Below are 11813 nucleotides of genomic sequence, written 5' to 3' on the forward strand. Positions count from 1 at the left end.
CCCATTTGGACTTTGCTACAATTCTTCCCCCCAACAATGGAACCCGCGCGCAAACACGCCATTAGCGGCCACTGAAATAAATCGCGCCGAAGCTCCTCTTCTCAATGAAGTCAAATAATTCACAATTATGAAATTACCCACCACGGCAGCGGATGGGCAGATGAATGGATCAAATATTGAGTTATTGGCCATTCGTGCCATTGAGGAATTCAGCTGCAGATTCACAAGAATATGCATGGTGGAGTGGGGAGTTGTACCCGCACTAATATACACCGCTGAGGTATTCATCTTTCTATTCCTCTGAGGTCATGAGAGGTCTCTTGGTCACTGGGGAGCAAAATAAACTCTATGGAGACAATATTTATTTTATTTATTTAATTACTAACAAACTGAGAGAATTTCTAACGATATTGAAGAAATCTTTTAAATTATTCTGCGAATCTCAAGATGTGTTTTGAGAATCTTTTTTAATTAATTCTGAGATTCTTTCAATTTATTCTTAGAATCTGAAACTCTACTCATACCACTCATACGTTCAACTGATCAGAAACGTTCTCAAAATCCTTTTCTCTTATAAACTTTAAAAAATACATAATTAACGATCTCGTGAATCTCATTTTTAGTTACGGAAACATCCCAATGTTTCGCAAGAACTATAGGGGAGGGCGGGGCTAATAAAGTCACTTAAGGGTTTGGAAAAAGCTTAAAATATCATATTTCCTAGCTAGATAGAACAAAATGATCTGAGAAAGAGTTATAGAGCAGTAAATTTCCTAAAGAAATGAGTTATACATTTCGCTTTATCTATTTGGAAAATATGATTTTTTGAGCTTTTTATAAACCCTTAAGTGACTTTTTTAACCCCGCTGTAACAATAAAATGCGTGTGTACGCTAAGAGTGCTGGCAACGAACTGTTTATTTCAAATATAATTCAAATATACGTTACATCTTTTACATTTTTTTTTTTAAAGAAATACTAAACAAGAGAATTTAAAGATTCAGCCTATCAGGCTTCCTCACCACCCTTCCGGATCGCGTTGTGACTTGGGGTTGGCTTCTACCTGGTGGTGCAGATGGTGCTTCCACAGTTTCCGGTACTACTTCCTCAGCCATGTTACTTCCCAATGGTTGCTCTGCTACTGTTTCTGACATCTCAGGGAGATCCTCTTCCCCCAATGCAATGTTCTGTTCACTCCTTCTTGATTGCGTGACCTTTGACCTTTTGAAAAATGCGGAATTTCTTCTCACATCTCTGCCATCGTCCAGTTGTACCTTATAAGATCTATCAGTCACAGGTTCATCAATTTGACCCGTAAACCACTTGCCTCGGTCCCAAAGCTGAACTTTATCCCCCTTTTCAAAAGGCTTGTGATCCTTAGCATTCTTGTCAGCGTGTACTTTTTGCTTTTCTCTGGCAGCTAAGAGTTTCTCCACTTGGTTATCCAGCCAACTTGGAACCAGAACATCCTTATTAATCACCAATGGATTTCTTGTGATTCTACCAAAGAGTCTTTCAGCTGGTGACTTCAATCCAGGTCTTGGTGTGTTTCTCTCCATCAGAATTGCCATCTTAATATCTTGCCCGTCAAGATCACACCTCTTTAGAAGCCTCTTCGCGGTTTGAACATATCGCTCAACAAGTCCATTCGATCTTGCAAAATAGGGGCTCGATACAATTGCTTTGAATCCCCATTCCTTCGAGAAACCCTTGAATTCTGAACTGGAAAATTGGGGTCCACCATCAGAATGAAGCTCTTCCGGGATTCCATGATCAGCAAATTTCCTCTTACAAAATCCTATCACTGATGCTGCCGTAGTAACTCTCAGAGGTTCAAAATCAAAGTAACCACTAAATGAGTCTACCATTAGGACATACTCATGGCCTTTGTAATGAAACAAATCCACCGCTACCATTTGAAATGGATATGTTGGCACTGGCTTCATCAAGATTGTCTCCTTTTGCTTCTGATTTCTGGTCTGCTGACAAATTCCGCAACTTTCAATCATATCGGTGATTTGACTCGACATTCCGGGCCAATATACAAAATCCCTGGCCCTTCTCAGTGCCGCCTGTATCCCGCAGTGTCCTCGGTGAATTGCTTCCAGTACAGTTTTCCTCTCTTTCTCGGGTATAACACACTGTGAACCCTTAAAGATGATCCCCTTTGCATAAGCCAATTCATCCCTGAATGTGAAGTACGGTCTGATGCACGCTGAAACTTCCTTCGCACTGCTAGGCCAACCCTTGTGAATAATCTTCCACAGTTTCTGCATTGTGGGATCTTCTGCTGTAGCTTTGACCATTCGAGGCTCCGCCTCTCTCTCCAAGCACGAAATTGCATTCACTTCCAGATCCTCGGATAGCTCATACTCCGTGTCCTCAACTGGCTCACAGTCTCTGCTCAGAACATCTGCAAGTGGAATTTGAGATCCTTTTTTGTATACGACAATGGGGTCATAAGGTTTCACATCATACAACATACGTTTCAGCCTGGGCGGAGCATTTGTAGTTGGTTTCTTGAAAATGGTTTCAAGAGGCTTGTGGTCTGTCTCAATAACCAACTTTTTTCCCCATATGTAGTCGTGGAACTTCCTGACAGCGAATCTCATGGCCCCTGCCTCCTTCTCTATTTGCGGCCAATCTTGCTCTGATTTGGTCAACGCCTTCGTTGCGTACGCCACTGGTTGGCCTTCCTGCATCAACGCGGCTCCAAATGCCTTCGAGGAACTGTCTACTGTAAGGGTTACATCCTTGTTTACATCATAATATCTCAAAACAGGGGCGGTCCTCAAAAGCTGCTTGATTTTATCGAACGTTTTCTGATGCTCTGACTCCCAAAGCCACACAGAATCAGTTTTACAAAGCTGCCTGAGAGGTTCCGTGACTTGTGACAGATTGGGAATAAACTTACCCACATAAGTTACCATTCCAAGGAAACGTTGAAGACTCTTTTTGTCGTCTGGGACCTTCAGTTTCTGCACAACATCGACTTTCTCTGGGTCAATCTTCAATCCCTCCGATGATACTATATGCCCCAAAAACTTAAGAGAATTTTGATTGAACACACATTTTTCCTTGTTCAGCTTGAGACCTCGATTTTGCAGCTTTTTGATAACCTTGTCTGTTAGGTCACGCAATTCTTCTTCGGTGGGTGCATGGATCAGCACATCATCCATGGAGACTTCAACGTTGGGCATATCTCCTAGCAGCTGCATCATCAGACACTGATACACTTCAGGTGCTGAGGCCAACCCGAAAGGCAATCTTTTACAAGAATACCTTCCCCAAGGTGTTGAGAATGTCAATATTCTGGTGGTTCTCGGTGTCAACTTGATCTGCCAAAATCCTTTTGTACAGTCCAGCAGAGTAAATTTGGTGCTTCCGGCCACTCGAGCAGCAATTTCCTCAATTCCTCTAAGCGGGAAATGACGCCTCTTGACATTTGAGTTCACGTCCGTCAAGTCGACGCAAAGGCGTATTTTTCCATTACGCTTGACTACCACCAATGGAGACACTGAATCTGCAGCTTCCGTACATTTCTCTATGACACCGAGTTTTTCCATAGCATCCAATTCAGCACGGACTTGATCTCGAATCGCATAAGGAATCTGACGGGCTGGGTGTACAACAAATTGAGGATTATCCACAAGATCGATGTCATACTCAAATCCCTTTACACAACCCAGACCCTCAAATACGTCGTCTGACACCTTAAGTCCCTGTACTCGTGCCAACAAGTTAGCCCTGATAGCTGAATTCCCATCTATTATGGTTCTCTGTGCTCCTTTAATGACTTGGAACCATAGATCCAACGTCAAACTTTTGACCCTGCACGGTAGCTTAACTTTGCCCAGGACTTTGATGAGACCGCCATTGAACGCCACCAATCTCTTCACTTTTGAATGCACTATGTGTGCCTCTGGCATTTTCGCAATCACTTCACTGGAGATTACATTGCATTCAGCACCTGTATCAATCTTAACCACCAGAGTCTTTCCCGCGCATTCAATTGTCTCCTTCCAAATATCCTTCTTGTGTGACGACTCCCGGATGGACCACACTTTCAAATACTCCACATGAGCATCCTCTTCGTCACTATCACTGTCGTCACTTTTCTCCTTTGACACTTCTTTCACTTTTTTAGTCTTTTTCTTTGCACATGCAGCCGCGAAATGCCCCGTCTCATCACATTTGAGACACTTTTTTCCAAATGCAGGGCATTTCCCGACTGCATGACTTCTTGCACACTTTTTACAGTCAATTGTTTTGCTTTTTGATTCACTTTGAGACTTCTTCTTCAGAACTGCCACTGCTGACTGCGACCGGTTCTCCTCTGAGATCATCTGGGTATGCTTGGCGGCTTTCTCATTAGCTTTGCAGATTCTCACAGCTTTCTCCAGCGTGAGATTCTCAGTCTGCAACAGCTTTTCACGAATTGCTGTGCTATTTATACCAATAACCAATTGATCTCGAATCATCCTGTCGAGGACTTCAATCGGATAGCTGCAATTCTTCGCTTGAGTTTCCACACGCGTCAGGAATATTTCCACCGGCTCATCTTCCTTTTGCTGCATTTGCCGAAGCGTATACGTCTCATAAACCTCATTGCCCTTTGGGTCAAAGTATTCCCTGAACTTTGCCTTCAGTACGTTAACGTCATTTGCTTCAGCCTCTGTCAGCCTAAAATTCTCATAAATCTCCTCCACTTCCGGTCCAATCGAGTACATAAATATCGCGGCTTGGACTTCCGGATCCTTCAGTCGAAACTTGGTGGCTTTTGCGTAGAAATCGAACATTTTCTCCCATTTTCGCCACACAACGTTCATGTTAGGTTGACCTAACCTCAAACCACTGGGCATCCGAATCCCTCCTCCGCTACTTCCTGCCGCTGCTCCTACCCATCCTGCTTCATCTTCAGCATCTACAAATTCCTGGTGCTGCACTCCTTCATTCCCTTCATTATTTGCCATATTCAAGCGTGAATCCTCACTCTGACACCATGTAACAATAAAATGCGTGTGTACGCTAAGAGTGCTGGCAACGAACTGTTTATTTCAAATATAATTCAAATATACGTTACACCCGCTCTCCCCTAAACTTTTTTAATATGTAAAAATTTGTAAGCTTTTGTGTATTTCTTAAAATTTTGAAACAGATTACGATCTCTTTGTTACGTAAGTTCAGTTCTAAGGAAATGTTTCGCTTCAGGATTTTTTTTTAAATTTAAAATTAGGTTTTTTTGTGTAATTTATAATTTTTTTTCATGATCACTTTGAAACATTTTAAATGAAAAAAATATTCTGATTTAATTTAAAACTAAATTTCAAGGGAATATTCTCTAAATTTTATCAAAGATAGAGCTTTCAAAAACAAATGAAATTAAAGCTTGAAATCTCTACCAGTCCTCCTATCAATTAAATGGATAATAGGAAAATTGTGTTGATTCTTCGCACAGATCGTAACCCAATAGAGAGAAATTGATCTGTTTCGTTTGCTCGCGCTTTGGTTAAACATCTCCCAAGAAGTGTGTTCGTCACGCAAACGCCCTCCTGCCACTGCAAAAGTAGCATAATATATATAAAATAAAATCCATGCCCAGACACCTCGTTCATTTTTGACGAAAAGATATGGACAATTAGTGGAAATTAAGTGCCGCCCAATTAGATACGCATCTTTTAATAATTCATCTCGTTCACAGTCAATTTATATAAAATGTACGAATCTCGCGGAGGATTCACACGGAACACTTGTCTTCGCAGCTCCCGTTTTACTCACTCTCTCTCTACTCTACTCTATCTCTCTGTTATAGCATAAAATGTGCATTTTCCATGACACTTTCTTGTGGCTTTTGTGGTTTTCTCATCATTCCGACAAACTATATGGGCTCACGTGTGGTCGAATATTTCTTTCTTTTTTCCCCGTACTCTCTCTCTCTGTCACTGTCTGTGGCTCCCTGACAACGTTCCGGGAATCCTGGCGTATATTGGAAAGTGAGGAAGCTGCTCTGGGAAATTTACCATGAACAGCATCCGCTGCAGGAAGTTTCTCCAAAAGTGACGTTAAATTCACATCAAGATTTCCTAGTATTTCACTGAAAAAGAAAAATTGTGGTCTGTCTGTAATTAAGTAATAAAATATTTCTTATTAATTATTTCTTCATTATTTTCCACGAAATCTGCATGATTTCAACCAAATTAAATTCTCAATAACCAAAAAATTGGTTCAAATGGGAAAGCATCTGCTTTCAAAAGGCAAAAATGTTGAAATTCTTTTTTAAAGTCAATTTCGCATGGCTTAATCCCATGGAATATGTTGTAGAAATATTTTTTTTTATTTAACATTGAAGAGATTCTGCTTCATAACATATTTTTCTCAATATTTCCCAACGTGAATGACATGCTCTAGTAATTCTTCAGCTCATAAACCGTAAAAGATATTGATTAAAAAATGATTTCTGTCTCATGGGTTTTATTGATGCTTCAGAAGAAAAGGAGGTTGGGCAGAAAAGAAGTAAAAATGCGGAAAGTTGAGAAAGATCCCTTCCATAAAATATTGCGTTGGACATTTCGTTGATTTTTTTTGTGTAGTGTGGATACTATAAAAACATTAATTTTATGAGGGATAAATTAAGGGGCGAATAAATCAAGATTTTTTTTAGGACAACATTGTTTGCTCTGAAAACATTTGCACAATGAATCGAAGTTCTTTTAAATAAATATTCTAAAATATTTTGAGATAAACTTGAGATTAACAAAGAATTCTAATTAGACTATGGGAATGAGATTTACACTGTATTGAGGTGAATTATGTAAAAATGAAATGAAAATAAAATGAAATTTGATATTTTTATTATTTTAAATTAATCCACTTTAAATACGTAAAAAATGGAAATTTTCAATATTCTCATAAATATTCCATTAATTGATTGCCCCTTGAAACTTCTTCAGCCCAGCAAATTGCTTAAAATTTGATTAAATTTCCTTAAAGAATTCTTTTACAATTTCTATGAGACAGATTTAATTATGAAATTTTTTTTTCTTACTAAAAGTAAAATAAAAGAAAAAAATAATAATTTGAAGCTCAAGAAATTAATTTAAATTCAATTCCTCCGATTATCAATCAAGTCATAAATATCCCTTAATGATAGTTTCAACAATGATTGTCCTTTCATCGCTTTCTTCACCTCTTGGAAGGTATCCTGGAGAAATTTATAAGGAACAGCATTGGAGGTGAGTGAGAAAAAAACGTACATTCACCAGCATTCGATGCTGTCAACACACATTGTGCCATTTGTCTGCAGAACATCCCGAAAACAGCACCAATATTTGGACACCGAGCGTTTTTGTCGAGACAATGCGAGTTGGGTTCAGCGTGGACAGAGTCCACTGGGAGGAGCGATGGTGCACTCCATGTGAAGACGACCATGAAGGACTTTTGGTCATTTTTCGGACTCCCTGCACTCTGGTGAGGCGAGGTGCTGGTGCAAAAAAAAAGACCCAAGAATGGGATGCCCTTGCAGTGGGCGCAGAGAATTCTTGCTAAAATAATTCTCCGATGGCGGCAATAAATGTATAAATCTCCTGGCAAACAGTTGAAAACATGACTTTTTCATTCTTCCAGCCTTTTCTGCAACCTATCCACAGGCATCCAACAAATCGTCCTACTGATATATTTACAACTTCTCAAAATTAGCAACACTAAGTAGCCCCAATAAACAAGGACAATGCCCATTTGCAAGAGAAGTCAGGAAGGAGCAAAACGAGAAAAAAAATGTTAAAGAAGAAGAGACTCAACAAGGATTCCCAGAGCTAAAAGGGATTTTTAGAAGAAATAAAATCTTTTTTTTATTCGTGTCATAAAGATGGTCCGAATTGAATATTTTTCTCATTCGCTGCGAAATCAAAAGGAAGTCAATTTTGTATAGAAAAGTCTCTTTTAGTTGGGAGATTATAAAATATTTAGTGCTTGTCTATGGCTCCCGTTTTTAGCACTCCCTAAACAAGAATGGCCTTTTTAGGGCCTCGTTATTGCTTTAGGATTCTCAGGAATGCCATTCACACCTCATCTTCCATGTGACCCCGTACCTTCTGCCCATCATATAAGATCTTTTTATTGAAAATTAAACACCCACAAAGTGCCCAGAAGCACACCAATCATTCCTCCGCAGACCCAGCAAGGAGGTGAATGAGGGAAATTGCTGAAGCGATATAAAATTTCCGCAAGTTGGTGCTTAAAATTTTATTAAGTCCCTGAATGACGTCCAAATCTATCAATCAAGCTCAAGAGCGGAGCAAAACGATTGATGAATGCGCACCAAGAAAAAGTTCAATTCGAGTCAATTGACATGAAAATGGGTGAGGTTATATGTACATTGAAGTGATAAGATCGATTGATGCTTCAGCAGTAGCTTTTCATTGCATCTCGCAATTAAGGATGTGCATTCCTATCATGGACAAAGTGGACGAAAGAGGGGATTGTGCAATGAAAATCCAACTGATGGGAAAATTAATTGATTGAGAAGAAATGTGCAGAGAAGTGACTGACTGGAAGAAGAAGGGATATGCGGCGAAACTGAGTTCATTTGCAGATGTTTCTCTCTTTGTTTGGGGTGTTAATTTTTATTTATGTTAAGCATTTCATTGGAATATAACCCTTTTGAATTTTAAATTAACTTGTATGGATAAACAGAATAAAATTCATTAAAGAAATTTAAACAGATGTATCTTTTAGACTAAGATCTCTTAAATAAATTTAAAAGCTCCCAAAGAATTTATTTTGCAAAGATTCTTTTGGATTACTTTAAAGAAAAAATATATTTTTTAACAAATATTTTTCAGTTATTTACTGAATTTAATTTATTTCATATACTAAGGCTAATTCAGTAAATTCACGTTGGTTTTTCCTACATCATCAGGCTCATTCGTTATCTAAAAATATACATGCAGTTTTAAGAATAAACTGAGAGGTCTTTCCACTAATAAAAAAATAGAAATAATTCTTTTATTAATAACCAATCAAGAGAAACCGAAAAATTCATTAAAACTACAGAGAAATGTACAAGGATAAGGATAAAAAAGGTATTTATTGCGTTTTCTTTCGATTCTGTACAGACAGTATTTTATAACTTAGGTCGCCAATACTTCCAGTGAATATCACTGCTTATATTCTTATTTTCTATTACTTAAATTATCTTTTTATTCCCTTTTGGGATTTTTAATTGCTTTTCTTTGCTAAGCTTATTTAATGTGTTGCTGCCCCCCCACCCCATAAAAAAGTACTAGAATAAATTCAATTTTAAGTTAAATTATATCAAAAGGAGATTTGTATGTTTTTAATCTGTGACTATACTTCTTTTCTATATTATTTATTAAGTTATTATTTATTGTTTTTATTTTTTCAAAAACTTTAATATTTAACTTTTTGTGTTTTTCTCTTATTGGCATTACATCAGAATCTTTGTATAATTTTTCATTTGATACATATTTTTTATTAATTTCATCAAATTTAAAGTTCATTGCCATTCTTAGATTTTTTCTTTCTACCACTTCTATTTTTCTCCATTGTGAACTAGATATGCGACCCCATACTGGGCCGCCATACAATAATATTGGGCGTACAAACAATTTATAAATTGTCAATTTATTTTTAGTGTTTAACTTATTGTCAATTTTTATAAATGGAAAAATGGATTTCATTGCTACTTTTGATTTCTTTATGGAGTAGTCAATGTGAGGAATAAATGTTAATTTTTTATCTAATATAAGACCTAAGTATTTTACTTCATTTTTTTCTGTAATATTTCTGTTATTTATCTTTATATTGTAAGAGTTGTCTAATTTTCTTTTTGTTGTGAAATTAATGAGTTCTGTTTTGTCTGGATTTACATTAATTCTCCATTTTTTAAAATATTCTTGCAATTTGTTTAAATAGTGTTGTAATAATTTGTTTGTAATTTTTCTCTAATTCCTCGAGAAATGTACAAAAATTTAAATTTTTTATCAAATTATATTTAGGGGATTAATGGTAATCAGGGGGAATTTATTATTTTACGGAAAACTTTAGAGAAATCCATAAAACGTAATTTAATACTGTTAAATCATAAGTTAATTTTAAAAAGAAAATCTCAGATATCTGGAAACCCCCAAAATTAAAATTTAAATGAAAAATAACAAAAGCAGTTTAAACAGAAGGAAAAAAGCTCCAAAATGGCTCATATCCAGGTATGGAAAAAACTTCTTCACTTACCAAAGCTCTCTGCCCTCTCAATGAGCTTTCACACACAACACCGTGATTCTGCCAAATGGAGTCCTGATCCGGAATTCATGAAGAAATTCGATGGCCCTGTCATGTACCCCGAGAAGGTCTACAAGACATGGAAGCCAGTCCAGTGGAATGCCAAACTTCCCCTGCCAACGGAGAAGAAGGTGAAGAATGTGACGATTAATTTTGGACCACAGCATCCAGCTGCTCATGGGGTGATGCGGCTAGTGTTGGAGCTCGAAGGGGAGGTTGTTGTGCGTGCTGATCCCCACATTGGGCTCCTCCATCGTGGCACGGAGAAGCTAATTGAGTACAAGACCTACCTGCAGGCATTGCCGTATTTTGATCGCCTCGACTACGTCTCAATGATGTGCAATGAGCAGTGCTACGCATTAGCTGTTGAGAAACTCCTGAACATTGAGGTGCCACTGCGTGCAAAGTTCATCCGGACACTCTTTGCCGAGATTACACGACTCCTCAATCACTGTATGGCCATTTCAACACATGCCCTGGACGTTGGAGCCCTGACCCCGTTGTTCTGGCTCTTTGAGGAGCGAGAGAAGATGATGGAGTTCTACGAGAGAGTTTCCGGTGCTCGAATGCATGCAGCCTACATCCGTCCCGGCGGTGTGAGCCAGGATATGCCTCTGGGGCTTATGGATGATATTCATGAGTTTGCTTCGAAGTTCGCAGAGCGGGTGGATGAAGTTGAGGATGTTCTGACCACCAACAGGCTCTGGGTGCAGCGAACAACAAACATCGGGATTATTACTGCAGAAGATGCCCTCAATTATGGCTTCAGTGGGGTCATGTTGCGTGGATCGGGTGTCAAGTGGGATCTCCGGAAGGCACAGCCATACGATGCCTACGATCAGGTTGATTTTGACGTACCCATTGGGTCAAAAGGAGACTGCTACGATCGCTACCTGTGTCGTATTGCAGAGATGCGTCAATCGCTGAGAATCATTGATCAGTGCCTCAACCAAATGCCTCCTGGAGAAATCAAAATTGACGATGGGAAGATCGCTCCACCATCGAGGGAAGAGATGAAGAAAAGCATGGAAGCTCTTATCCATCATTTCAAGCTCTTCAGTCAGGGCTATCAAGTACCCCCAGGGACAACGTACACAGCCATTGAGGCTCCAAAGGGAGAGTTTGGGATTTATCTCGTTTCAGACGGGAGCAGTCGTCCGTATCGGTGCAAAATTAAAGCTCCAGGATTTGCTCATCTATCTGCCCTGGATTACATTGGAAGCAAGCACTATCTAGCTGATATTGTGGCCATCATAGGGACCCTAGATATTGTCTTTGGGGAAATAGATCGTTGAAATTTAAATCATTTGAAACTCTTCTTGAAAATTAATTAAAATTTTATTCTTTGGAAAATTCGTTGTAAGAAAATTGATTTTCTTTCTTCTTTTCTTATTAAAAATATTTCTTATTAAAAATATTTAAGAAAATAAAATTATTTTTAAAAATTCTTTTGACTCTTTTCTGAATCGTCTTAAGTTTAGGTTTTCACTCAAGAATCCTCTATTTAAAAATTACAAT

At 38.4% G+C, this 11813-nt stretch overlaps 2 protein-coding genes across 2 annotated transcripts; one reads left to right on the forward strand and one right to left on the reverse strand.

Moving 5' to 3' along the window:
- Nucleotides 1-991: 991 nt before the first annotated feature.
- Nucleotides 992-4972, reverse strand: LOC129791226 (uncharacterized protein K02A2.6-like). The gene has a single exon (XM_055829295.1). It carries the CDS (start codon nucleotides 4970-4972, stop codon nucleotides 992-994), a length of 3981 nt encoding a protein of 1326 aa, XP_055685270.1.
- Nucleotides 4973-10267: 5295 nt separating this feature from the next.
- Nucleotides 10268-11590, forward strand: LOC129791227 (NADH dehydrogenase [ubiquinone] iron-sulfur protein 2, mitochondrial-like). The gene has a single exon (XM_055829296.1). It carries the CDS (start codon nucleotides 10268-10270, stop codon nucleotides 11588-11590), a length of 1323 nt encoding a protein of 440 aa, XP_055685271.1.
- The last annotated feature ends 223 nt before the right edge of the window (nucleotides 11591-11813 follow it).

The sequence above is a fragment of the Lutzomyia longipalpis genome, chromosome 2 (assembly GCF_024334085.1).
Source record: "Lutzomyia longipalpis isolate SR_M1_2022 chromosome 2, ASM2433408v1".
Taxonomy (NCBI): domain Eukaryota; kingdom Metazoa; phylum Arthropoda; class Insecta; order Diptera; family Psychodidae; genus Lutzomyia; species Lutzomyia longipalpis.

Excerpts from the sequence above, each read along its gene's own strand:
- LOC129791226 (XM_055829295.1), bottom strand. The coding sequence starts at position 4,972 with ATGGCAAATAATGAAGGGAATGAAGGAGTGCAGCACCAGGAATTTGTA.
- LOC129791227 (XM_055829296.1), top strand. The coding sequence starts at position 10,268 with ATGAGCTTTCACACACAACACCGTGATTCTGCCAAATGGAGTCCTGAT.